General features: G+C 36.3%; 1 protein-coding gene across 5 annotated transcripts in view; it reads right to left on the bottom strand.

Moving 5' to 3' along the window:
* The window catches only part of ARHGEF3 (Rho guanine nucleotide exchange factor 3), a 114733-nt gene that overhangs the window by 4659 nt on the left and 84293 nt on the right, over positions 1 to 25781 (bottom strand). For all 5 annotated transcript variants that reach the window (XM_031608205.2, XM_090148207.1, XM_031608220.2 and 2 more), the window contains 7 exons: positions 12204 to 12311; positions 5559 to 5729; positions 3769 to 3831; positions 3356 to 3452; positions 3182 to 3258; positions 1592 to 1849; positions 366 to 536 (listed from right to left, as the gene is read on the bottom strand). In XM_031608205.2, coding sequence (XP_031464065.2) covers positions 366 to 536; positions 1592 to 1849; positions 3182 to 3258; positions 3356 to 3452; positions 3769 to 3831; positions 5559 to 5729; positions 12204 to 12311 — 945 coding nt within the window. The remainder of the gene's footprint in view (positions 1 to 365; positions 537 to 1591; positions 1850 to 3181; positions 3259 to 3355; positions 3453 to 3768; positions 3832 to 5558; positions 5730 to 12203; positions 12312 to 25781) is intronic.

The raw sequence follows: 25781 nt of genomic DNA on the forward strand, positions 1-25781 counted from the left end.
GAATGAAATACCACAGAAAGCAGAAGTGTGTGTGAGTAACATGCCAGATATATGAAAATACATAATACTTCTATTTTGTATGTGTAAACATGCTACCTGAGGCATTCTGAATGATGATAAATCCATTTAAACTTGTGCTTATTTGTTTGTTTTATGAAACTGTCATGAGCTCAATTGATGAGAAATAATTTTCTCTTTTTTTTTTTTGTTCATTCAGACTTTCACGTTGTTTCTATTTAAAATATACAAAATACATGAATGGCTGGTTTCTGCTTCCAGTACTATTTCTACTACACTGCTCATCATGCAACATGAAGACATCTTTAAAACCTAAAGCTATTTGTAACAAAGCATTTTTTCCTTACCACTCCTCTGTTGTTCTTCAGTTCGCCATGACAACACAGAACACGTGAATTATCAATCAGTGAATCCCTCTGTCCTTCTTCAAGATAAATAAGTCTTTCTTTGTAGTATTGGCATTCAGATTCACCAGTCTTTATGTTGATTTCAGCCACTATACCCTGAATTATGTTAATCTATAAAAAATGAAAACACATGAATTTTAATTAAATAGTCTGATATTCAGAGCTATCTACACATAACTTCAACTGGAGCTGCAATAACACTGTTTTAGTTTAGAGCATGTTTTTTCATTAATTTTATGCATACCAGTCTGTAAGAGAACTGACATTAGCCACAGATTTAAGCAGACCACAGTGTAAAAATAGTCATTTTTGTTTCTTATTCTAACTTGAGAAGTACACAATTTACAAAATACGTCACTTCAAAGATGAACAGTGTTCTGTTGCAACAGAATACCACAAAACTATATACGGCTATTGAAATATCAAGAAAAACATCCTGATTGTTTTTTATTAAATAGCATAAGAAAGCAATCAAAATATTATTTAAAAGATCTTACCAGACATTATGTAGAAAAATAAATCTGAAAAAATACGCTGAAAAATTCTTTATGAAAATTTTTTATGTTTGGACTTAAAAGAACATTCACGACAAAAAATAATTTATAAATTACATGTAAATGTGAATATCAAAGCTTTGAATTCACAACACAGCTGTCTAGTTTTACAACAGAAAAGTTGTGCTGGGCAAGAGATGTGGGGAAAAAATAGCAAGTCAGCAGCACTCAGGTAACAAGTGTTTTGAAATGTGTTTTCCCCAAAAAAAAGTAAGGATGTCATTTTGCAGCAAAAAGACTGCAAACTACAAAATATGCAAGTCCAGGCAAATGTAAAACTCATCTCAATCACCTAAAATCTAGAACAAAATCCCTGCAATAACCAATTTAGATTAGATGGAAAATGACACTGACAGGTAAATACAAAATTGACAAGGATCAGATGAGCTGTGGATACACCACAGGACCACTACTCCCCTGTTTTCTTGATACTAGCTTGCTACTGAAAGAAGATTAAATTAGGTGAAGGGAACTAGAAATAGCAGTTTCAGCTATACATACCTTAGCATTTCCATAATTTATATAGTTTTCACTAAATAGTTATAAGTATAATGTACTGTAAATCTTATTAAAAGAAAATAAATACAACAGGAAAAAAAACCAAGAACTCACAGCTTCTTCAAGGTGCTGTTGATCTGGATGATCATTTGGTGTGTGTCTCAGAATCTCTCTGAGCAGTAATGGATATTTAACCAAACGGCTTCTTGGGATGTCAAGAAAATTCCAAAGGTCCAGTTTGCGACTAAAAGGTGACTCCAAGCAGCGCTGCAGGAAATCCTGCACTCTGTGATCTTGTTTCTTGTGATCCAATAAGGCTTTGGCTGCTACCTGATTGCTGCAGTAGCTATCATAGGAGTTTAAGCATGGAAGCTGAAGAAAGGGAGGAATAAATTAGAATAAATCATTCTGCAGCTGAAGTGAAGCTGTTTGCTCTAAAGAACTTTTCAAGCAATTCAAAATTTGAGAACTGATGCTGAGAGTCTCTTTCCTGGTGATTTACCTATTGTTTATTGATGACCACATTTCCAAAATTTATAAGGTCTCCAGTGGTCTTCTGATCATCTTGTTCATCATTAAAGGAATAGAAAATTGAATATCTAATAGCTGATCGAGCTGACCTTGAAATCTTTCCTATACTGCCCTTAAGAATCTTAACCAAATTAAGATGATAGAACTGTGTTTTTAATGTGAAAAACCGCTTGCTTAATATTAGTTAAAACAACATATCTTTCTACGAATACTGGTATATTTGCATGCAATTATATATAAAATCTTCTCCAAAGGAAAAGTAGTCTTGTGTATTCAGGTCAAAAGAAGTTCACTGGTGTTCAAAGACACCAGAAAATATACACAGCTAAAATTAATTTATGCAAAGAAAACCAGAGATCATTTTTGACACTATCATTAACTATAGCAGTGAGAACATTTCTTCTGTTTAGAATAAAGCACTGTTTCCACACAGAGCAGCTAAATATCTATCATCACATAATCCCTTAAAAACATCAATCTCCTTTTCCTGCTAAATTTAAGTACTTAGATATACTTACAAATAAACTTTTCACACATCTAAATCCTTAAATAAGAGCTCCTTTTTTCATACAATGAGCAATTGTATCAACAAAACTAACAAAACCTGTTTTTCAGAGTTTCTGGTATTGTACAGTAGCGAACTTTTTCTTCTGCTGGCCTGCATGTCTCTCTAGTAACTCTGCCTTACAACAAACAAACCTAAGGAATTAGTCTCTCTGACGCACTAACAACTATCACCTTGGTTGCAACAGAAGGGCATTCAGAAATGACCATAGAGGGGCCTTACACAATGTGACTCTTCAAAGCCTTATTGCTCTCAAAAATCAGAGCACAAATAAGAAGCAGATTCTTAAGTGATCTACATCAAATGAATAGACTCCAACTTGGTTTTTATTTGAAGCCCATTAAGAAGTGCTCGTTTTCCTGCATAGCAAGAGTTTTTAAAATCACAACCTAGTCTAAACCTTTCACAGAAAATCCCTCAAAAGAGAAAAAGTTCTGTTACGTCTCTAAACAGTTGTCTTTACCTTACAAAAATACTTTGAGAATGTATTTTTGAAATGTTATGCTAAATATGGAAATTATAAGTACTTCTGTAAAATACAAATAAAAGTTATTACTATGCTGTAGCTCCAAACTGAGTCCCAGCATTGATTTTAAAATGTGCCTTACCCAGCCCACAAGGATATGGCCAACGTGTTCTGTTGATCCATCAGATTTCCTGACTTCTTGAAGTCGCCTGAGAAGATCTAATCATGATTAAAAAAAAGGGACATCACTTAATGAACCAGATGACTATAAAACTAAATGCAATGATATAGCAGAAAAACACTATTTGAATTTTACCTTCATGTAAAGGAATTAGAGAGTCCAGTGTTCCAAAAATTTGATTCAACTCTTGCTCTGTCATTATGGAAAGTTTAAGCATTGGGTCATGATAAGCCTAAAGATAAAAAAGAAGAGCTCAAATTCATATATCACTTGTAACTGGGAAAGTAATGATAGTATTTAAAGCTCACATAAGTAAAAATGAGCCAACTGCTGAGAATATTTTATGTTCCACAAGCATATTTAACTTTTTTTAAATGAACACATCATGCTTTAGTTTTGCGGTTGGCTTTTTATTTTCCTCTCAAAGTTCAAGCAATTGTAAAAAGCAAGGATTATTTGAAAAGACAAACTACTGAATATTGTTTTGTTTTTTAACTTGTCCCCTATCCACCCCCACATACATACACTTATTTCTTTTTTAAACAGACCTTTTTCGCTAACTTCAGATCTTCTATTAAGTCTTCTTCTCCCTTGGAAAGTTCAAATATAGCCTATAAAAAAGACACAAATATTATAAATATAAATATTTAAACTAAAATAGTTAAGAAATAGTCGAGTCATAACTTCATACTGAATACTGAATAAGACTCCCCCATCTGGAAATATGTCTGTTGGAAAAGAAATTACTCCTATTGCTAACTATATCTTGACTACTTTAGTTCAAAAAATACCATTTATATAATCATCGGTGTAAGACTGCCTTGTGTGCTGTATAATATATGCAGTAATAGAAGTTCCAGGCAGCCTAGTAGGTCAGAAGACAGATCTGATAAAACACAGCTTTGGTTGTGAGCACTTTTATTTTGGTATTGGTTCACGTTTAGTTTTGGGTTTTTTGTTACAAATATCAAGTTATACTAAACAGCCTACTGATGTTAGTTACCTTTCTTGAAGAAGATTTGAGACTTTAAATCTGGCAGATTAAAAATAATCTCTATGCTAATACACTGGTTTACCAGAATAGCTTTGTATTTACTTGTTATACAATTTCATTCTAAACTGGAGCACAATAAAGTTAACAACACTTTGGTCAGAATTTTTAATATTGCAGTAAGGCTTTAAACTCTAATAAATCATGGAAAAATAGTCTTCAGCTACTGCAGATTCTCCTAGCTTGATAGCATGCATACATGGAAGGCTTGCCATACTATAAGTTAACTGACTGTTGGAAGTGGTTCAGATATTGTGTTGTGGCATGCAGTGTAAGAACCAACATAAAGCAGAACCCTCATGGAAAGGTCCCATGGAAAGCTCATTTATCTAAGTTCTCTGAAAGGTCCCGGCTTCTGCTCCAAGACAGTATATTATGCTATGCAAACAGTTTCTACAGTTTATTTTTCAATAAACCGCCTTTGAAGTTTTCAATTCTAGAAGTTATTTCTGAGAATGATTTAGTGTTAAAATCTGAAAAAAGTGTCTGATGTTGTGGTTTGATTTATGACTTCTAGTCCCTGAAATATTCCGGGAGAGATTGTTACAAACTTTGCTGATACTGCTATAAAATTTAGTTGAACTTATACAAATAAATAAGTGAGTGATGCAGAGCAGACAGACCCTGGAGTATGTGTGTGCAAATAGACCTATAAAAGCTTATGGTTCCCATTTCTTGGCTAACTCACTTGATCACAAGGTTTGTGTCAAGACAAAGCAACTCAACCCAGTCAGTACAGCATACTTCTTCATTGATCTCAGTGGGAGCTTTGCTATTGGCGTAACATGAACTAAGTGGGATTTGTCACGTGCAACACATTTAGAGCACTGATGTACTCATTTTTTTCTTTGCAAGATACATTTCTGATTAACACAGAGCAAAACATTACACTTTTCTGTGCATATATAATACCTGTACTTGAACAAGCATGCTCAGCCATCATTATCAGAATTAAGTAAAACATCAGAGTATCAACCATCCCTACAGAAACTGTCACACAAAGCATGTATGTACATGCATTTAGAGCACAATGTATCTTAGTAACTTCACATTTTATTACAGAAATATGATGAGCTGGATTTTAAGAAAAACTATATCAGTCTAATAAAAGTTAAATTAAATGTCTGGAGATGGAATTCTGCTTCTTGCAGAAATGGTGGTATTCTGTTTAATTTCAAGAAAGCTTCAAGTGCTATCCTAATGTCTACTAGCATGTGTTACTCCATGATATAATGACTTCTGAACATGAGACTTACAGTTAAAAAACAGTAATAATTAAAACTGTACCTCTTGACGCTTGATTTCTTTAGACGTAAGCATATGATTGACACAGACATCAAAGGTCTCACTCCACAGCTTGCTGTCTCTCCGTTTTGTGTTAGCAGCAGGCGTATTTCGAGACCATGGCCGTGGACTGAACAGATCTGGGCGACTCTCACTGCGGAAACTGATAGAGCGCTAGAAATACACAGAAGTGTAATTCTTGTTATATCGAATTCACACTGTGGGTTTTTGTTCAGATGGATTTACTTATATAATTCAAACATTTCTGAATAATTCTTGAAGTAACTTAGTAGCAACTTTTTTACCGGGAATGTAAGAGGTTATTTTAAATATTCTATACCTATGTCCATGTCCTATTATCACCATGTTTAGAAATGTACAAAACTATACAGTACATTTATATACCATGTAACAAGAATGAACTACAGTGGTAATGCCAGAATGGTATGACATCAGTATGGCTGACTGAATAAAATTTCAATTCAGTAAACAGTCAGACAGAATTACTCATACACAACACAGATCCACCCGATTAGATCCCTAACTCTGAAAATTACAGAATTTAATACAAATTTTAGAGACAAGAACTACTATGAATACTATTTGCTCATTTTGGAAGAAAGCTTCACTTGTTACCTAGAAACTTCCAAAACCTATGACGGTAAAATTTTGTATTGTTGCGTTGGCTGCTTTGCTTTCTGGGGCATACTATTGTTCAGATAGCTGTACAGAGATGCTATGGGCCTGGAGGATTTCAGATGGAAATGTGCATTACATTAAACAGTAATTAATGATTTCAGTAATCTTTTCTCAGCTGGGCAGAAGAAAGGTTTATAAAGTGAGGCTGCCCTTCAAAACCTTACTATCTTGCTAATCAATTGTATTTATTTATTCATTAGGAGGCTATGAGAATCATGACAGATTCAACTGGTACCACTACTGCAGATACATAAATACAAGCAGGATTTAAATTTCTTTGTTTTAATGCTCTGACTGAAGTGATTCTCATACATGAAGTAAGCCTTTCTACTGGTAACTTCCTGCTTTTTCAGATCATTGGAGCAAGAAACTAATTCACATAGGAAGTCTGAAATGGTATCTGACTAAAAAGAACAAGTGTTATCTTTATGGAAAAAGTATGCTAATAGTCAGATTTTACTGTTTATGATGAGCAACAAGTTAGATTCTTTTCACACCACTCTGTCCTATTTATTCCTTATTTCATTTAAAGAAAATGTGTTTAAAAAAATCAGTGCTAGCAGATGGAAGATTATGAAACACTAGTACTGAATCTATCATAGCATAATTATTAATAATTCTGGAGCCTTTAAACTGAGATGAAGTGTTCTAGGATCTCTATTAGGTATTAAAGAACAATAAAAACGAAGTCAAATTTTAAGTGAGACTTTTATGTATTGAGACATTTTTTTCTATAGACTCATAGAAAGAGTTCAGGCCATAGAAGAGTACTTTACAATCTCATGTTGTTATTTTCAAAGTATTCCTTTCTTGTTTTATTAAAATTAGAGGCTTCACTATGAAGTCTTACCTCTAAAATATCTCAGATATTCCAAATTGTTCCAATACACTACATTTCTGTTGTTATTTAAAACCTGCCTTATATAACACAGTCATCTTTCAATTGCTGTGGGTAAGAATATTCAAAACAAAATAAATTCTCTTCATTTTCAAGTTGAAAGCAGCATATACAAAGCACAATATTCGAAATTCTCCTCTGAAGACAGAAGCCCATAAAATGCTAACAATGCCTATAAATACAATGTTTTTAATTTAGAAGATATAATATGAATAAAAAGTATGCTTTTTTTTTTTTAATAACAAAAGTCATTCTACTTGGAGTTGGCATAACCCCAAAAATAAACACAACACATACACATGTATACATATACGAACCTCACAGAACTTTGCAAATCAGGTGCTAGTCTCCCTTCAAGATTTAAGAAGATAAAAGAAATACACATGAAAATTATATGCTTAATTTATACTTATTACAATGATGAATCAAGGAGCCTGTTATTTTCACATGCAGATGGAAAGATTAGGGAAAAAGAGCCAGATGTGTTGCAGCCACAAATCACCAGCCATGAGAACAGCCAAGCAGAACAGTTGTCATTCCATGACCCAAGGTGGAATGCCCCCTTCCATGCATTCCCACATACATCCTCAAGAATACAGCTCCTTCCTTTGTAGTAGTTTTCTTTTTAAAGGAATGTTTCATGTTGAATGAAGAAAAGAAACAGACAAGCTGATCTTTACAGTAAATGCCCTGATCTTGAAAGCTTTTAACAAAAGGTCATGTAACATGTTATAAAACATGCACCCCATAATAGCAAACAAACTCCATACATGTTGAGAAAAGTAATTTCTTACATCCACTGACAGTTATGTTTCTCTACACTGCGGTGTGCTTGATATTATTCTCTACAGTTCTATATTGTCTTCCATTGGACAGAAGGAGCATAAAAAGTCTGACACTCAGAAGGAAACCACACATCTTTTACTTCTTCAGGTAAGTTGTAGAAATTGACTTGTAAAGCCACAAATAAAAACTTATGCATCACCAGAGAAATACTATTTAATGCTAAAATTAATATTTTGTCACTTGAAAGTCAAACAGACTTGAACTTTCAGTGCTGTAACAGACAGGAATAGAAATGAGAAGTAAACTCAGTAAGCAAGCCTAATTTTTTTTTAAAAAGCCAAACAAATACATGATTTCAATAAAACACTGATTATAGTCCAAGACAGACAGACATCATTCTAACCATCTCAATTCTATTATTTTACCGTCTTTTTCTGAAATAACTACACAGTACTTTAGTGGGACTGGAGAGCTAAATTTAAATTTATCAAATAGCAAATTTTAAAAACAAGTTAAGGTTCTGTGCTGGTACCTTGGCAGTTACCATTAAGGGAAAAAAAAATTAACTGAACACTATGAAGAAACTGAGGAAATGTCAAATCATTATTTCTACATCTTCAGTCTTTTAAAAATGCTTTCTTAGTTTCTGGCCTCCTTAAAACAAAACAAAAAACCTGCCCAGGTACATTGGTTAAAATCCATGCCTATTAAATTCTGAGACACTTTAAATTTTCTTATAAAATCCAAAAAATTAGAGGACTTTTGGAAGAACGAGGCTCCAACTCCTGGCTATGCTCAGTGTACTTGTCTGACTGCAATAAGATTCATTGACTATTACCAGACAGTTGCTGTGAAGGGCGTATGTGTTACTGATATTAATTCTGGAAATTACAAACATTACTTTCAGGTGCAATACAGCAAACAGCTTTACATACTGAGAGAAGGGGACTACAGATCAAAGTTCCAGCATTCAGACTGATGACAAAAAGAGCTTTCTTCTTAAGAATTTTTAGAAATTTGTGGTGTATCTATGGAAGATAAAAACAATTTGGACTCTCTTCTTAAATTCAAGACACATTGATGAAAACTGAAGTGGTGGAGGAAGCTAGCCAGACTTGAATTTTTCTCATCAACAACAGCTGGAGTTCTTTTTCTTGTGCTGTATTCAGCTTAAGTCTAACAACACAGCTGTGAATAAGACCAAACAGAAACAAACAATCATCACAATCATTAGTCGTGCATGATGCAGACTAAAAATACAGCTAAGACATAAAGTATTTTTATAGGTGGATAACTAGATAAGAATACCTGCTTAGCACTTGGCATCCTGCAGAAATGCAGACAGAAAGACGCTCTGTTAGTGATGAAGTAACAGAATTGTTCAGTTAACCTATAGTGTTCTACGTGACAGAAACACAGTGACCCAGAAAGACTTCATGCATTTTGTTATTCCGTATCTCAGCGGGAAGTATTGACAATAATGTGCAAAATGATAAGGAAGTTGAGAAATAAGACACACAAACTGATCAATTCTATAATCAAAAAATAAGCAAAACAGCAGAAGTTGTTAGAATGCATCTTAGGAAACACTACAGAGCTCTCAGGTACAGAGGTGTTTCTCTTCAACCAGCATGTAGAAAATCCATTAATACAGAAGTTGCATCTACAGAGGTAAGGAAAATTACATGGAACTTTTTTTTTCTTAATCAAACATATCTTTACTTCCAAAATAATTATATAAGAAGATTTATTTGAATTTTCATGAAAGAAATGCAGAATTTTCTGATTACTTTTGCTGATACTATTGGTGTTTGGTTTTTGATTGAAATAACTTAACAATGGAGATGCATCAAAATTGACCCAATGAGAAAATTAACTTTTTTTTTCAGGTATTATTCAAAAAAACAAAAAAATAAACAAAAAAAACCCCAACACCTTAAGGTTTTAACTTTAGGGTCCCATAGTAAGAAATTAAAGCAAAACATCAACACAGGGGCTATACATGCTTCCCAGAATGCTTCCAAGTGATTTCCAATTAGGCACCTGAACACAAACTCAGCCATTTTTTTCCCCCTCTTCTACTGCTGCTGACAAAGTCAGATAAGAAGTCAATTTACAGTCAGATATGAAAGCTTGTTTTGAGACACTGCCAGTATTCACCACCTGGAAATAGATTTGGATCTAGGACTTGGAGAACAGAGAAGTCAATTTCTCATTGCAGCCCTTCCAAGCTCAGTTACTTAGAGGAGAAAGTATGAAAAACATCACTGATTATTCCACTTAGAAGCAGAGAGTTACTTAAAATACATTCTTTTAACCAAGAGGAACAGAGTAAGACAGGAATGCTCACAACAGCAGGATTTACTACTTAAAACTCACAAGAGCTTACAAACCCACCATTTTAGGGAGCGTATAAACAGAAAGGGAAATGGCTGTTTACATGGTTAGTGGTAGGCTAAAGAGGAATGGTTTTAAACTGAGACAGAGGAGGTTTAAGTTAGATATTAGGAGAAAGTTTTTCCACTCAGAGGCTGGTGACACACTGGAACAGGCTGCCCAAGGAGGTTGTGGATGTCCCATCCCTGGAGGCATTCAAGGCCAGGCTTGATGTGGCTCCGGGCAGCCTGGTCTGGTGGTTGGTGACCCTGCACATAGCAGGGGGTTTAAACTAGATGGTCATTGTGGTCCTTTTCAACCCAGGCCATTCTACAATTCTATGATTTTCATGCCTGTTTCTGTAAAAATTTGTCCTGAAACACATTTATGTAACTCTTACTAGGTTCTACAGAGGCTGCTAGTACATGCATGAAAATACAGTTTGTTTCAATAGCTGAAATCAAACTTGATTAAATACTATATTGTTCTGGACAAACCAATCTCAAAGGCATTCACTACAAAATGACAGTGCAGGTACTTAAATGAGGACAACAGCTGTGGAAGGCTGTGAAAAGGGAAGTGCCGTGCTCAGAAGCAGTTTAGCCAAAAATTAATTCACTTTCCACACGCCTCACAACTGGAACTAATGTACTCCTTTCAGAGTCAGGCCAATTTTTTCCTTCAGGCAGACTGTGGAGGAGATTTATACACTCCAGGGAATACAGGCATCTCTGCTCTAGTCACGCTATAGTATACATTCTGGATCCAACTCAGACTGAAGGCAGTTCAGCCATTTTGCCTCTTCTCCACCCCCATAAATGCAGCTTTTGTATGCAGATGTCTGTGCTTTCAAAATAGGAGGAACTGATCAGAGGAAAATCAATGTTAAATAAATGCTATAATATCTGTTTATGGGATACTACCATTACAGAAGTGATTTGTTGGGTTTTCTTCCGTAACTTTTTATTTAACAGATAACATCAATGTTACTCTAAGATAGCTATTTTTGATTAAATAACATTCTAATACACTTGGATATAATTATACTTCCTCTGTTTAGTGAAATCAGCATTTTTTAATAATTCTATTTCGATTGTACATATACTTTGTCACAGAAACTATTTTAAAGAAGAAACAATGCTATTTTCCAAAGTTTTCTAGACCAGATCCACAGCACTATTTCAGTTCTTAACTGTTCCTCACTCATCATGATCATTAGGAGTTGAGCAACCACACGTTTTGAAATCTCTAGGTCTGAAGGCACTAATACTTCATAAATTCAAGTTCTATTCATAGCTATGTTAAATATTATGCATCTAACATATAATATGGAAATTGCAACTACAGAATGATTTAATTCCTTAGATGCATTTAAAGTTTGATTAATTTTTATCAGCAGCTTTGGAAGATTACCTTTTTCCAATTGTTCAATACATCTTTTCTCTAGGGAAAGTCAAAGTTCATCACACAGAAGGAAAGACGTCAATTCTATCTGACTGGCTATACCAAAAATAACATTGTCAAAGAAATCTGTTAAAGTTAACAGGAAGTAGTGTCATAGAAAACTCTGTTCTTCAAAAAAAAATTAAAAAGCAAAAAATTAAAAAGCTCCAGGTGTAACTGTTTTCCTGGTAATTAATAAACATTAATTATCTGGACAATGAGTGAAATGGTTCTTGAGGTAAGAGTTTTGAGTTTTTCAAATGAGTGACTTCATAGTCATATATTACCTAAGCCTGTCTGTCATATTGCGGTGGTGTGTATGCTTGTGTCCAGACATGTACATGCATTTCATACTCCCACAGAAACCCAAAAGTAAGCGTGTGTCTGTGTGTGCTTTCCCCTTTTAGAAATGCAGTTGAACACAGCAATGCATTTATTGTTATTACCTGAAGTGTCTGGCTGAACCGCTTCAACGGAGTGGCTCGTACAGGAGGAATAAGATTTGCTAGTGATGTAACTCTAGAAAGAGGCTTGACCCGCTTGTTACTGGGTTCCTGTATTAGGAAAAAAGAAAAGGGAAAAAAATGGGGGAAATGTGAGCATTATTATATAAACACTGCTGCCAGTTTTGCTGATTTTCCTAAGAAAGTATTTATAAAAAGCAAGTTTGCAAATCTGATATATAATTAGAGTGAGCAGTAAATAAATAGCAGGTTCAAGTGGTGACAATGACAGATTACTCCTGGCTGGTACATGCAGGTCCTGGACACAGTGGACACATGTCATCATGGAGAAGCTGGCATGGCTGGTGGCAGGTGAAGGAAGGATAAAGAGACAAATATTTTATTACAAGAACTTATTCTTAAAAAAAGACATTTCCAGCAGTGCTTTGCAACTAATGTGCTATGATAACCTTGTCACTGAAATTAATACTTTCAAATAAAACCAAGTTTCTTTCTTTGCTTTCCGGTGCTGTCAGTATGTGATTTCACTCATTTAACTGCATTTCACTCTAGAAAATATGATTCAGACCAACCTGTAAATGTCTTTTGAGTTCACGTTCATACAGAAATACCTATACATACTGACAAATACATTAATAACATTTTCATGCTTTTTTTTTTTTTGCTTAAAAAAAAATAAAATCTACCATACAGCAATATTTTTCTTTTCACATATACTTGTTAACAGCTCTTATGCCCTATACATAATACATAAATACTTCAGTATAACATGTCCACTGTCCTGCAGATTTTAAAAGAAAACCAACAACAAAACTGCAAACAGAAATAATAATACAAGAAAAAATATAGTGTAAATACAAAAATAAAACAATTACCCTTGGCTTTCTAACCTCCGTCTGACATTTAATGGATCTTGAACAGCACATGCAAAAGGCAGCTTTTGACAGAAAAAGAAGCAAACCTTCCAAGTGACATTAAAAAAAACACTCAACATCTTAATTCAAGGGCATCGTAAAGCAGTTCATCTTTCCTTCTCAGCCATGCTTACAGAGTTTGTGTAGACTTCCTATGCCTCCAATTTCCTAGGCATATCTTTAAAAAAAAAATGAGGCATGCCTATTATGCTTTTGTTCAGAAATGCAAATCTTGCAGATTTATCATCCCTCTTGATAGGGGAAAGAAAAAAAAGTAGCAATGATCATCATCTGTATTACAGGCAAGAAAAATTTTCTTCCATCACAACAGAGGAAACAGGTGAGAAGCAGCAGCTATGTATTTAATTTACTTCCCAGTAGGCAGACCTGGAAGTCCATAAATGCCTGCTGAAATGAGGGACATAGTATTAATCCCTCAAGCAAAAACAAAGTATTTGTCCACATATGAAACTCAGTATTTAAGCATTTTTGCAGCCTAAACCAAGCTTCTTTATCTTCACCAATACACTGCTAGTGATATTCCTTCCTTCCAGCAGTCACGTCTTTGACACAGGCTGTCAAAGGAGCATTATTTTTATGCCATTGCAGCATTGCTAGAATATCTACACAGCTCGGAACCCCTGAAGAAGAAAAATCTTTGAGATTCTACTGTAATTCTTCTCTAATTGGTGGTTCAGCCATCAGCTGCTTCTTTCTGATGACCATTCAGAAAGCCATTCCTGCAGCACCACTGACATCCCATGGTAGAGCCTGCTTACTGTCAGCTGTGCTGCAATGCAAGGACACCAAGTCAGCCAGTGCTACACCAGCAGCACAGCTTTTGCTAGCAGCAAAGCAGCAAGCATTGCTTCAGGGGAAGCACCACACCCCCAAAGCAGAATCTGAAAATCAAGAGTATGTGAACTTCAGAGAAAATAAAACAGGAGTAGGATAAAGAGGAAAAGATTTCTCCTCCTTTACTGCTAAGCATATGTTCTTTGGTGCAAAGACAAAACATACAAAAAAAGAAGTTACACAGCTACATCATAGCTTGAATGTTAAGTGCTCCCCAAAGTCTAGCAGATGCATGTATTGTAAGCTATTATAATTCATAATTTTGCACAAATGGTCCTTCAGTTTTAACTTTCAACAGAACTTAATCTAGGAACCTTGAATACTTTTCTGTGGAATCTACTGACAGCAAAAGAGGTAACCAAGGAAGTACAGCAGTGCTTCACTGCATCTCCACAGCATCATTTGCATGCAATGCAAAGGCTTGAATCAATCCTTCTGAGCAGTGTTTAAGAAAGAAATGGTAAGTTTCTTTGTTCTTGCCTATTTCTGCAACTGTGCGGATGAAAACAGCTAAAGTTCCTTAATGACACTGTGTGCCCTGCGGGGCATGTAAACCTCAAACAGTTGTGAAAATTGAAGCACAAAATCAAATAACCCTGGAGAAAATCAGCTTGAGTAAAAAGAAGGGAAATCATCTTTCTCTTGAACAGGGAGAGGAAGTGAAAAGAGGAAATATGATTTCCCCTTCTTCATCTCAGCCAGTCCAAACACTGTCTGAAACCTGCACTGTCTACTAGCCAGTGATGCCAACAGTCCCAGGACAAATACAGTACAGCCCTTCCTTTAAAGCTCCCCCATCCACTTCAAGGAGAAAACTGTCCAGGCAGTGACATACATATTTTTATATTTATACACACACACATAAAACTAATGTTATTAATGTTTATGCATTACTAACCTTACTGGCTACAGAAAATGATGTTAAAGATAAGGAACACCAGTTTCAGTCATTATCAAAAAGCACTATGCTCGTGCTTGCTTTAAGCCACCAGAGGTCAGCATCTCACCCAGTTGTCAAAGGAAAACTATATAATCACCGAGTGAATTTGCATCTGCAAAGGTCCTACCTCTTATGTTCCAGCCTCACATTTTGTCTTCCTCATGTAGAGGAACACACAAATCTGATCAGAATTCAAAAGAGCTAAAATTCATAGCACAAATTAGGAATTCAGTGTTTCAATTATGAGAGATCAGCATTATTACAGGATTCTAATACAAACATTTAAGATAACTAATCAATAGCTTCTGAATTCTAACAAGACATGCTTTCAGACCTAATTTGTAAATCAGGAGTTCTTTTTTGTAGGGAAACCTTTCTCTGTACTTCAAGTGTGACTTTCATCCTGCATTAGAAACAGTCTGGTAGGTTATAATACCTAGCTGGAGTGAGAACTCATCCAACCTTCAGGTGTCACATCCTTCAGAGACCTCTAACACTGACAGCAATCAACACTGAGCGATCCCTTCCACTGTGGAATAGTATAGAAAGGTTCTGACAGTGCAATGGAAACAGAACTCTACCAGAGCAATTCCAAAACTGTAGGATAGTAATACTGAAACCCTTAGTCACTCTTGTCAAGGTCGTAGCTTTTCTGTTGCATGGACTATACCCATTCTACCCTACCTCCTCCTTTTATCTGCAAGGCCAGTCCAAACCAGCGACTCACAGAAGATGAACTACTGAGACCAATGGTGCGTACAGGAAAAATTCCAGACAGGTGCATAAAAAAGTGGGTTTTAAACAGATGGCTGTTTTCCTAATCAGAGGCTCTGCTCTTCACAACCAACAGATCAAATGGAAAACAGAGTGTGTGAGCTGTTTTGCTGTACTCAGAGATACTGACCAGACTCTGCATTTGCACATTAGTCCAAGACCAGGGGGTTGCACTCCAGATGCTGCTTCCCAAACCACGTCAGCACTGTTTGTTTTCTTGTTTGTTTTTTTTTTCCCTAAACTGACTGTGGTTAGCAATTCCTATTACATGTGTTCATTATTTCACTACTATATGATCTCTGAACTTATCTGTGTTTCTGGTTAACTGGTGGTCCTGCAATACAACTATTTGGGCTATAAATCGAAGCAGACAGGAACTCAGAATGGTGCGATTCCAGCGTCCACCCAACAGGAAGCAGCCCCTGCTGTAAGGGCACACTGTTCAGGAAGAACAAACATTAGATTTTAGATCTGGGTCCCTGAAGATGCTCAGAAGACTCGGAGACCCCTGAAGTCATGAGTCCTTCTACCCACCCTCCCAGGTCAGGGAACTGAGAAACAGATGGGATTTGGCGGCTGTTTCTGCTGGGAACTGGGCCAGGTTAGAACAAAAAAAAATTTAGGAGTAACAATTCTTGCCTGACCTTTTAAAGCCAATATTGATATTTTTAAAAAATAATTTCAGAGCTTTGAAATAAAACTGAATGTTAGACTGCACTGTCAGAGTCACAAAGGCTTGCTGAAACAATATGGCAAGTTAGGAAACAAAAGATCCAGGCTACACTTTGGAAAAGTTTCCAAAATGTGGGGCTGGTATATGTGATGTTAATCTGACAGTGCTTTAAATTTGATATAAGGCTAAATAAAGCTGAGGGAAACATGAGTGCAGAAACTTCAAAGGCTGCACAGTCCAAATGAAGCCAAATTAATACCTGACTAGACTAGAACAAAGAGCAGCTGGCTTTCAGAGGGAACTGTATGTTTGAACTCAAGATGACTTCAGTAACATCTGAATATTTGAATTCAGAAAGCAAAAAATTAGAACTGGAAATTCCATATGCATCCTCAAAAAGTACTCTCAAAACTGAACAAACTGAAAAATAAGTAAATCTGTATACGAGGTCTGGATGGTTTGGAAACCACAAAGTAGGTATCTCAAATAACTGCTATGTTCTTCTGAGAGAACCTTTTTTATCTGTTCTTCTCATGGGAATTGACATGAAGAAAGACTCATCACAATGGCATAATCATCATCACAGATTTATGACAAGAAGATAGCAGATAAGAAGTTGCAAAGATGCCATGCCTACCATTTGTCTATTGAAGCATGAAGGACACTGCTTCATTGTTAATTCATTCTGTAGATGATTATATCCTATAAATATGCACATTGTATTTGTAGCATCTTTTACATATCAAACTCTAACCTAATAGACTGCCGAATACGAAAGGAACCCTCCAGCTTTAAACATCCGCTCCAAACATCAGCATTCTGATACAAGCTGCTGCTTTTTAAAATTATAATGTGGTAATTTCAAAATGCCATGACTTTAGCAAAGGGAAAAGTTTTCTATCATTGCTTTTCTCTCCATCTAACAGACACAGATTACAATTCAGAAGTCCAAATCTTTGCATACAGCTCCTGAGGCAAGCAAAACATTCAACAGCCACAGAAGCATATTAAAGCACAAAGTCCTTTGAAGAATTAGGCACTTAAACTAGTTGCAGTTAATGACAGCTACACTGATGTTATCATTTCTTCATGAGCAAAATCAGCATCTAATAATTGGATTTATTGTATCCAGTAACACAGTAAGCAGATTTGAAAGGCTTTTAGAGGGGTGGAACTTTAGAGAAGCTAGCTTTTCTCATTCTTTTCATCCACAAAGTAAAATTACTCTTCCAGTAGCATAGGTAAAGAATAGAGCTCCTCCAAAGTTCAAAGTAAGTATCTTCCTGTCAGGGTGAGTTAAATCTATTTAGTAATATTGACTACTTTTCTATCACTGTCATTTGACAAGGCCACCCACAGCTTAATTATCACACTTGGATGGATAGATGATTTTAGCAAAGATTGGTTTTAATTTTCCAACAAACAAAGGAAAGGAAACAAAAGGGACTAGGCTAGATTTCCCTTGCAGTGTTCTCAGAATATCAGAGCCAATGACCTGGATATCACATAGTGCAGGGCACAGAACAGTAGTCTAGGTGCTATATAGCAGACTTTCATTTGCTTCAGTGCCTCGTTTCAAAATTCCTACACTCTATGCTCCTGATCAGCGAGCCACTGATTTCCTCCCAGTGAGCAGTAAAAGCAAATGTATGGTCACTGCTAGCATGATTGGTTTTCCACCTGACTCTCTCATCTCTTATCAGCAACTTCAACAACTGCCTACATAGCAGGGAACTGCTGCTGGGTTTGACAAACAAGGGAAAATATTTCCCCGTGGGCCCATTACACTTTGTCCCTAGCCCATGTGCAGCTCTACTGTGATTGCACCCTGTTGATTTTTCTGATTATATTTGAAATAAATAAACTTAACCAAAGGAACGTGCAGATTTTTTAAGTCAATGTAGAAAACAAGTGGTACGTGAAAACTTGAACAGGATCTTAGCATTTTAAAATATTAGAACTTACTCCTTTTGCCTTCAAAGGCAAACTAACCTGTCAGCCCACACACAAACCAGCTGATATTGGCAATGCTCACTGAAGGCAGCTTACTAACATCAATGTCACTGGAGTTCAAGGACTTCCAGAACCAACAGATTCTTAGATAACTACTGCAAGTAGCTGACTTGGGTTTACTAACTTTCCTGACATGTTATCAAAGATCCGACAGGCACTTTTTTTCCTTTGAATACACTGTTCCTTTGTGAACCCAGACAAACATGTATGTGAAGTATTAATTCTGTGTTTGGGAGCACTTGTTAGTGCAAAGGTTTTAATTGAAATTAGTCTCAAAGGAATTAACGCTGTTTTAAATGGGAGACTCTATAAATTGAAACAGCACAGCACCCTTTGTTTCAAACATAATTCACAAGTGGTGCCAGCAAAGTAAAACAGAACCACTCTGTTTCAGACTTCATATTACTGGCTGAATTTCCATACTCCTATACTTTAAAGGTTATTAGTTTTTAGTCAACTTTATAAGGGTAAGTCAACATTTGTCATGGCAGGAAGCCCAACATTATTATTTTTATTAGTCTGCTACTAGTTAAATTGGCCTAACATTAAACGGTTCTAATAAATGCCCCCAAAACTTGGAGTTCAATTTAAAAAAAAACACATACAAGCTCTGTTCCACAGGATGTTATCAATATTTAACCTTCAGCAGAATTTAAAAAAATGCAAACAAAGAGGTTAAAATAGAAAAAGCAGCCTGTGTTACAACAGAGCCTCTTGCTACAGCAAAAAAACTAAAAATAAAGCATGCCATGCACCTCACGTTTTTTGTCCCTTCAGACACAGGTATATCTAAAACTAGAACAACATTCTCAGGAGCTACTGAAGCCAACTAGAGGCCGTACTTCTTAATGCATGAAAGCACAGAAAATTTACCTTTGCTTCACAGTATCTTAGAAATACTCTGATGAGGAAATTCTCAAACATTCATGCTTCTAAAGTTGCACGTGCTGGTTAAGAGTAACAAAGTAGGCAATGCCAAAGCAGTTCCAAATAAAGTTACCATTGTGCAACATGGAACTATAATCATCCACACAAACTCATCTTAAAACCGGGAGACGTGTCACACTAATAGAACACCAGCATCACACAAGGTTTCTAAGCAAGTTAAGTAAATAGATATATGAAGGCAACTTGACCAGCCAATAATATCATGTGTAACAGCCCTAAAACTTCCAATGTTCCTTCACATTCACAAGGCTCCACCAGCTGCACTCTGCTGGGATCAGGAAAAGGTTTACTCCTCCCCTGCCAGTCTCCACAAAAACAGCCAGCAAATAAAATCCAGAGTAAAAGCAGAGTAAAATCCAGAGACATTTTGTTTTACTCAGTACTACAGAGAGCACCTGAACTTATAGGCCAGGTACGAGGAAAAGCCCTATAGAAAAGTGATGTATTCTCAGTTGTAAGGTAGAGTTTGCATCAGGCTGTGCCATCGTGTGCACTATCAATGACTGGCTCTTTCCCACAGACAGGCTGCTATCATTTGCCACCAGCCCTCAGATTGCGTTTGCCATATGTGAGACAGAACCACTGCAGTGTCAGCAGCACAGAGCCAAGTTGTGCCCAGCTATGCTGACCAATAATTCATTTGCCTGCAAAATCCAGAAATCAATGTGCCTACCAGCATATAGGAAATGAAGGCAAATTAACAGAGAAACTTCACACTGAGGTACATTAACATAAGTTACAGAAGTTCTGGGAAACCCAGCCAACTAACATTGTCTCCATTTAAAGCTGCTCATACAGACTAAGACCTCACTTCTGGAACAAGCTAGATACGAAGCCAGACTGGCAGTTAAGAAGCAGACATGTTACAAAAGGGTACTGCAAGGAACCATAAAGACAAGCTGTTGCTTCAAACTGATGTTGAACAGAGCAGATCAGCAATTCCACATGTGGTGGTTTGATGTTTCCATGCTTAGCTCACTGCAATTATGCTGCACATGAACGTGAAATACATCAGAACTACAACTTGCTAATGTATCATTAAAATGAAAAGAAAACAGTATAGACGTTTATGAAGATCAAAGAAAATTCATGCCCTGCAATTTATCTCAAAATCTTTTGGCCATTCTGGCTCCATGTCCATTTCTGATGTTAGCAATGTGCCACAGCCTTGGGGTTACCTTCCTGCACTTCCCTGTGTAGGTTAAACATGGTAATGAGCCCAAGGCAGCCTAGAGCTTCTACTGCACATCCCTGTACTGAGGATATTTGGGTCCAACAACATGCAGACTGCAGGCAGCCCTAAGTCCTAGGGCTAAGACTTCTGCCATGTAGGAGATGTCAGTGGACAATGGACAAATTAGAACATCCTGGAGATGCAAAAGAATTCTGAGCCACTGTTTCAATGTTTAAAGCCTAGATCTAGGCATTGTATTAGATCCTGAATAGATGGACAGGAGACAATCCTTACCTCTAAAGAATTAATGCCTTTGTTTCCATGACTTCAAGACACCTTTTTCTTTGTTTAGTTTTCTGGCTGTTTGTGTTTGTACAATTATTACAACTCAAGGTTGAAGAAAGAACAAATTTTCTAACAAATTTTCTAACTATGTAGCAGTACTCAGATAGCTAGCACATCTGTCTCCATCCCTTGTCTGTGGTTATGAAAAACATTTGTGTTTAAATGAGAAAACTAATCCCAATCATGAAAGTCTTTTCTCTGCACGCTTACAAGCCTCAAGGGATATGAGATTACTGCAAGTTAAGGAAGTCATTTTTGAGGGATCTCCTTGTCAAAATACTGAAAGTTCATCTTGAACAGCTCTTGAACCACTTCTGCTTCTCTCTAACTGTGCTTTTTCTGTCCTTAACCACAAGCAGCATTAACTTTGATGTTGTTCAAGATGCTCAAAAGCTTTCATGGCCCTACTGGGGACATGAAATTTTATCTTAACCAGACTGATCTTTCTGTACATAAACTATGCAATTCCAAGCAAATATGGTACTTCACAACTCTTCCCTGACATGCCCCCCAGTTTAAATAAGTTTGTTAACTACATCAACTTTCTTTTTTAAATCATTTACAATACTTAACTACGGATTAGCTTAAGAATTATTGAGAAGGAATAGTACAGTATTTCAAAGACTTCTCACATCTCGTACAGCTGGCTCCCTCGTGATGAAGAGAAGATTAAATGGAAAGAGTAAGAAATACTGAAATTGCATAATATTACAGATCTAAAATATACAGACACATAGAAGAGGATTAATTCATTAGATAGACAAAATTCTGCAGCAACCCCAGGAGCAGGCATCTTGCCTTGTTCGTTTTGTTTACCTTTGCAAAGCAAAAGATTTTGTTGTTTACAGAGGCGAATACCTTTTAAGATCAAAAAGGATAGAAAAGGAAATACAACATACCAAACATGGTCACTGAAAAACAACACAATTCTGTTGAAAGAGAGACACTTCACTTTTTGCTTTTCCTAGTACTTTATAGCCAAATTCAGATACATTTATTTTTGCATATACGTATATCCATTAAAACAAAACATATTATTTATTTAGGAACTGCAATTTAACCTTTGTAAAAAATAGCCCCTGATCTTCTGATGCTCTTAATCAAAATTACCCACAAGAATTCACTCTTTTGGTCAATATCAGCATGTTATCTTTTTGTGTTGTTACATTCCCAGTCAGAGAGTAGTCAGCTACTAAAAACTAATTATTTGAAGACAAAGTTATCAACAGTAGTAAGTAAATAGTAACTATTGTAATGGTCATTTTATGGTATACAATTATATTCCTCACAATTTACATTTCCGATGAAGAATCAAGAATCAGACTTCTTTATGTTCCTGATCACACACTAAGTGAGAATTCCAGCACTCAAGGTTAGATTTTCCTGCCTGAATTCTTTAGCCTTATTGGGTTATCACTGTTCCCACTCCTTTAGAAACATCCAAATAGAAACTGAATAATCACCTACAGCCACCTGATAAAACTTTTTCATGTAACAGAATGAAACTCTATTTTGTAAAGCATCAAGGGAAGACTGTACAGCAGGCTCTAATCAAGCTTTCTACATTCATGCCATACCCACATAATTACAGATTATGTACAGTTGTTGGACTGCCCAATTCTAGAAGAAAATAATTGCAAAATTCAACACTGTAATGACTCCCTAGCTGAAGCTGTTAAAAAAAAGAAACACAAAAATCCATTATCTCATTAACTTGGAAATGATGGCTGTTCGCGTGTCACACTGTTTACAAGCCTTGACTTTAACAAAATCTTATTTTGTAGAATCACAGAATCATTGGAAAAGACTGTGACGGTCATCTAAGTGCAAGCACTGACCCATCCCCACCATGCCCACAACCACATCCCTCTGTGCCAGTGCCACATCCCCACAGTTGTGGAACACCTCCAGGAACAGTGACTCCACCACCCCTGTGCAGCTGTGCCACTGCATCACCACCCTTTCCGAGAATAAATTTTTCCTAATACCCAACCTGAACCTCCCCCAGCACAACATAAGGCCATTACCTCTCCAGTAGTGGCATGGATGATGCGTGTCATGCAATATTACAGGTACTACTAAATACCTCATCCTACTAACTATACCTCAAATCCGTTAAATTTGGTAGGTGAGAAATAGTTCAGCTGATTCTATTCAAAGTTCATTCGTATTTGATTAAATCCAACATTCTACCTTTTTTGCCTTTTCTTCAGAAGAGTTGTAAAAAGAGATGTAAAACAACTGTGAAAAGCTTCCTCTCATCTCCATTATTGGGTCTATATTTGCTCAGCACATAATTTTTTTTAGTTTTCTCAAAGTACTCTAAATTATCAGCACATCATTCCCTTAAAACTTAATTAAACTGAATTAGACTCACTGGAGATCTAATTTTGTTTCCAGGAGCATTAGAATTTCATCCAGTAGCAGAATGATGTTCCTAGCGCGTAGGAAGACACATCAATGAAAACTGTGAAATAATGTAACATTTATCAACCTATCTGAAGAGCTTTCCATATTGTTTGGGTATGTTACCTCACAGAAACTCAAAGACTTGATTGTTCAAGTCAGACAAGCATCTAAATCTCCATTTTAAATCAGTTCCTGACTATTATACAACATATTCATTATATAAACTAGTAAGCTCCAATCTCACCATAGCAAATTCTATTGCTTCAAGGATAAAAGGAAATCAGATAAGATCATTCATACTAAACTATGCTTTACAGGAACTAAAAACTGAGACTAGAAAATTGCACACACATCTCATCTGCAGAACATTGGCTGTATCACCATTATGCTACTGTCATCATCCCAGAAGACTGTGTTCCTATAGGACACCATTTGACTTAAATGAATTACCAGTACTACTGTATTGGTGGGCTCCAAATTGTGCCTGATTTTGGTCCAACATCTGCACTTAGGCACAATCATTTCCAAACATGATTCCAGACTTCACATTATGAAGAAGTGCAGATTTATGTATTTGTTCTATAAGTTCACAGATACTAACTGGGTTGCTTCTGTTGCTTCCAAGCATGACAGGCAAAATACCTTTAACTGCATCTCTCTAATTACATTTAGCTAAAATTGAGGCAGCTCTGCTGTACTTACTGGCTCTGTGCCTCAGCTCTTTAGAAATATATGCCCAATTTACCAATTTTGTATAGGAAACTAATTAAAAGTTGTCTTTGAACACCACACTCACCATAGAAAGATCTCACATGACCATTCATAAACCTTAGGTGCCCAGGTGTACTGGGTATCCAATTAACCTTACCAACATCCATGAAACTAATAAGCCATGGCACAGTTTGCAGTGTCATTGTACAGGTGACAACTAAGTCTTGACTTCTGCCAAACTCCTCTACTTCATTAGGTCGAAACTTTTGAGAGCAGTTATTGGTTTTCCATTTCTTATGAATGGAATCTATATTCAGCATCTTTCTCTAGTTGTATGTTGTCAGAGCACATGCTTCACCAGTAAGTCTCACACATGAATAGGCACTCTGGTGAGCTTACAGAATATTCCTCGTGTGGATCACTTCTCTGATATTTAGCAGTATGAAATTATTCAAAAGATATACTGAAAAGCATTAGAAAGGAAACTTTATTCCCAGTTCCATGTGGCTGTTTGCCTCACACTCTAAAATACACAATTAGAACTTCCAATCTCACCCTGTAACTGTGTGCCACTCCCCTGCTGCCCATCCAGCACTTGGGCTTCACTGTTACCTTTAAAGGGCTGATAAGGAAGCTTGGTATAGCTGCTGAGACAGCAGACAGTACATCACAGGAAAGGATGTGGGTTTGATTTTTTATGTATTTTTTTTTAATATCTTGAAGCAAGCAAATTTCACTTTTGTCTTATAAAAAAGATGGGAAAACCCAACACCTCTGTACCATTTACACTTAAAATTGCACTACAGTATTTTTCTGTGAGGTACGTAATCTTGTACATAAAGGCCTTACTCTGTTTTCTGTGTTAACTCGTTCCTCGGGCACTGCAGCGTTTTGCTGCCCTTAAACAGTATTTAGAGAGAAATGTGATAGCAGGTACCAGAGGCTTTTCTCTGATTCCAGATTTTTACTGTTCCCATACATTTCAGATATCTTATTAGTCATTACTTTGCAACTGGGGAATTTCTACAGAATTTATGCTGAAGAAGATGAACTGTGGCTTAAAGAACAGTATAAGCAGGAAGCCTCTGTTCTGTTTTCTGCTGCTAACTCATTCCTCAGAAACTCCTCTGTTTTCCACTGCTGCTCTACACCCAAAAGTCTAACAGAAAAGAAACAATCCATCACCAGTAAGCTTCTGCTTGCTGCTCAGAGACCTTCAGCTGGAAATGTGACATTTCAACAGTACGGATAAATATGCACATTTTTTGCCAGCCTTAGTTAAAAAATAATGGAGTTAACATTACATATAAGCTCAAGGTTTTTTTGCTGAATTTCACAAGAAATATTTAAAAGTCATAAATTCTGACTTAAAACCAAAATACAACAGGCACATAGCAGAAAATACATTCTATTCCACATGACAAAACATATACGCATTAGGTTACTAATTAAATCAACCAACTTCCCATGTTAATAACTAAAATGGTTTTCGAAAGGTAGAAGGTTTCATTGGCCAGAAATTCACAACCTACACACAGCAAGTTAGCTTCCTGGTGCAGTAACACAAAACTGTCTCAGGAGGCGCCCAATAGCTTTCCCTTAATTACTAAGGGGCAAAGAAAAAGCTTAACATTTTATTTGGAGAAGAAATGAGACTTTTCCCCAGAGTAGACAGACTGTAAAGAAACAGGTTGCATGCATCTATCCTTATAATTCCTTCCCTGAAATGCACTTATTTTTGCTTCCTTAGGAAAAATTTTCGAGTGGCTGATCCAGACAAACAGAAGAATGTTTAAAACTTCAT

This window comes from Phasianus colchicus, chromosome 11 (genome assembly GCF_987193195.1).
Source record: "Phasianus colchicus chromosome 11, bPhaCol1.hap1.1, whole genome shotgun sequence".
Lineage (NCBI taxonomy): Eukaryota > Metazoa > Chordata > Aves > Galliformes > Phasianidae > Phasianus > Phasianus colchicus.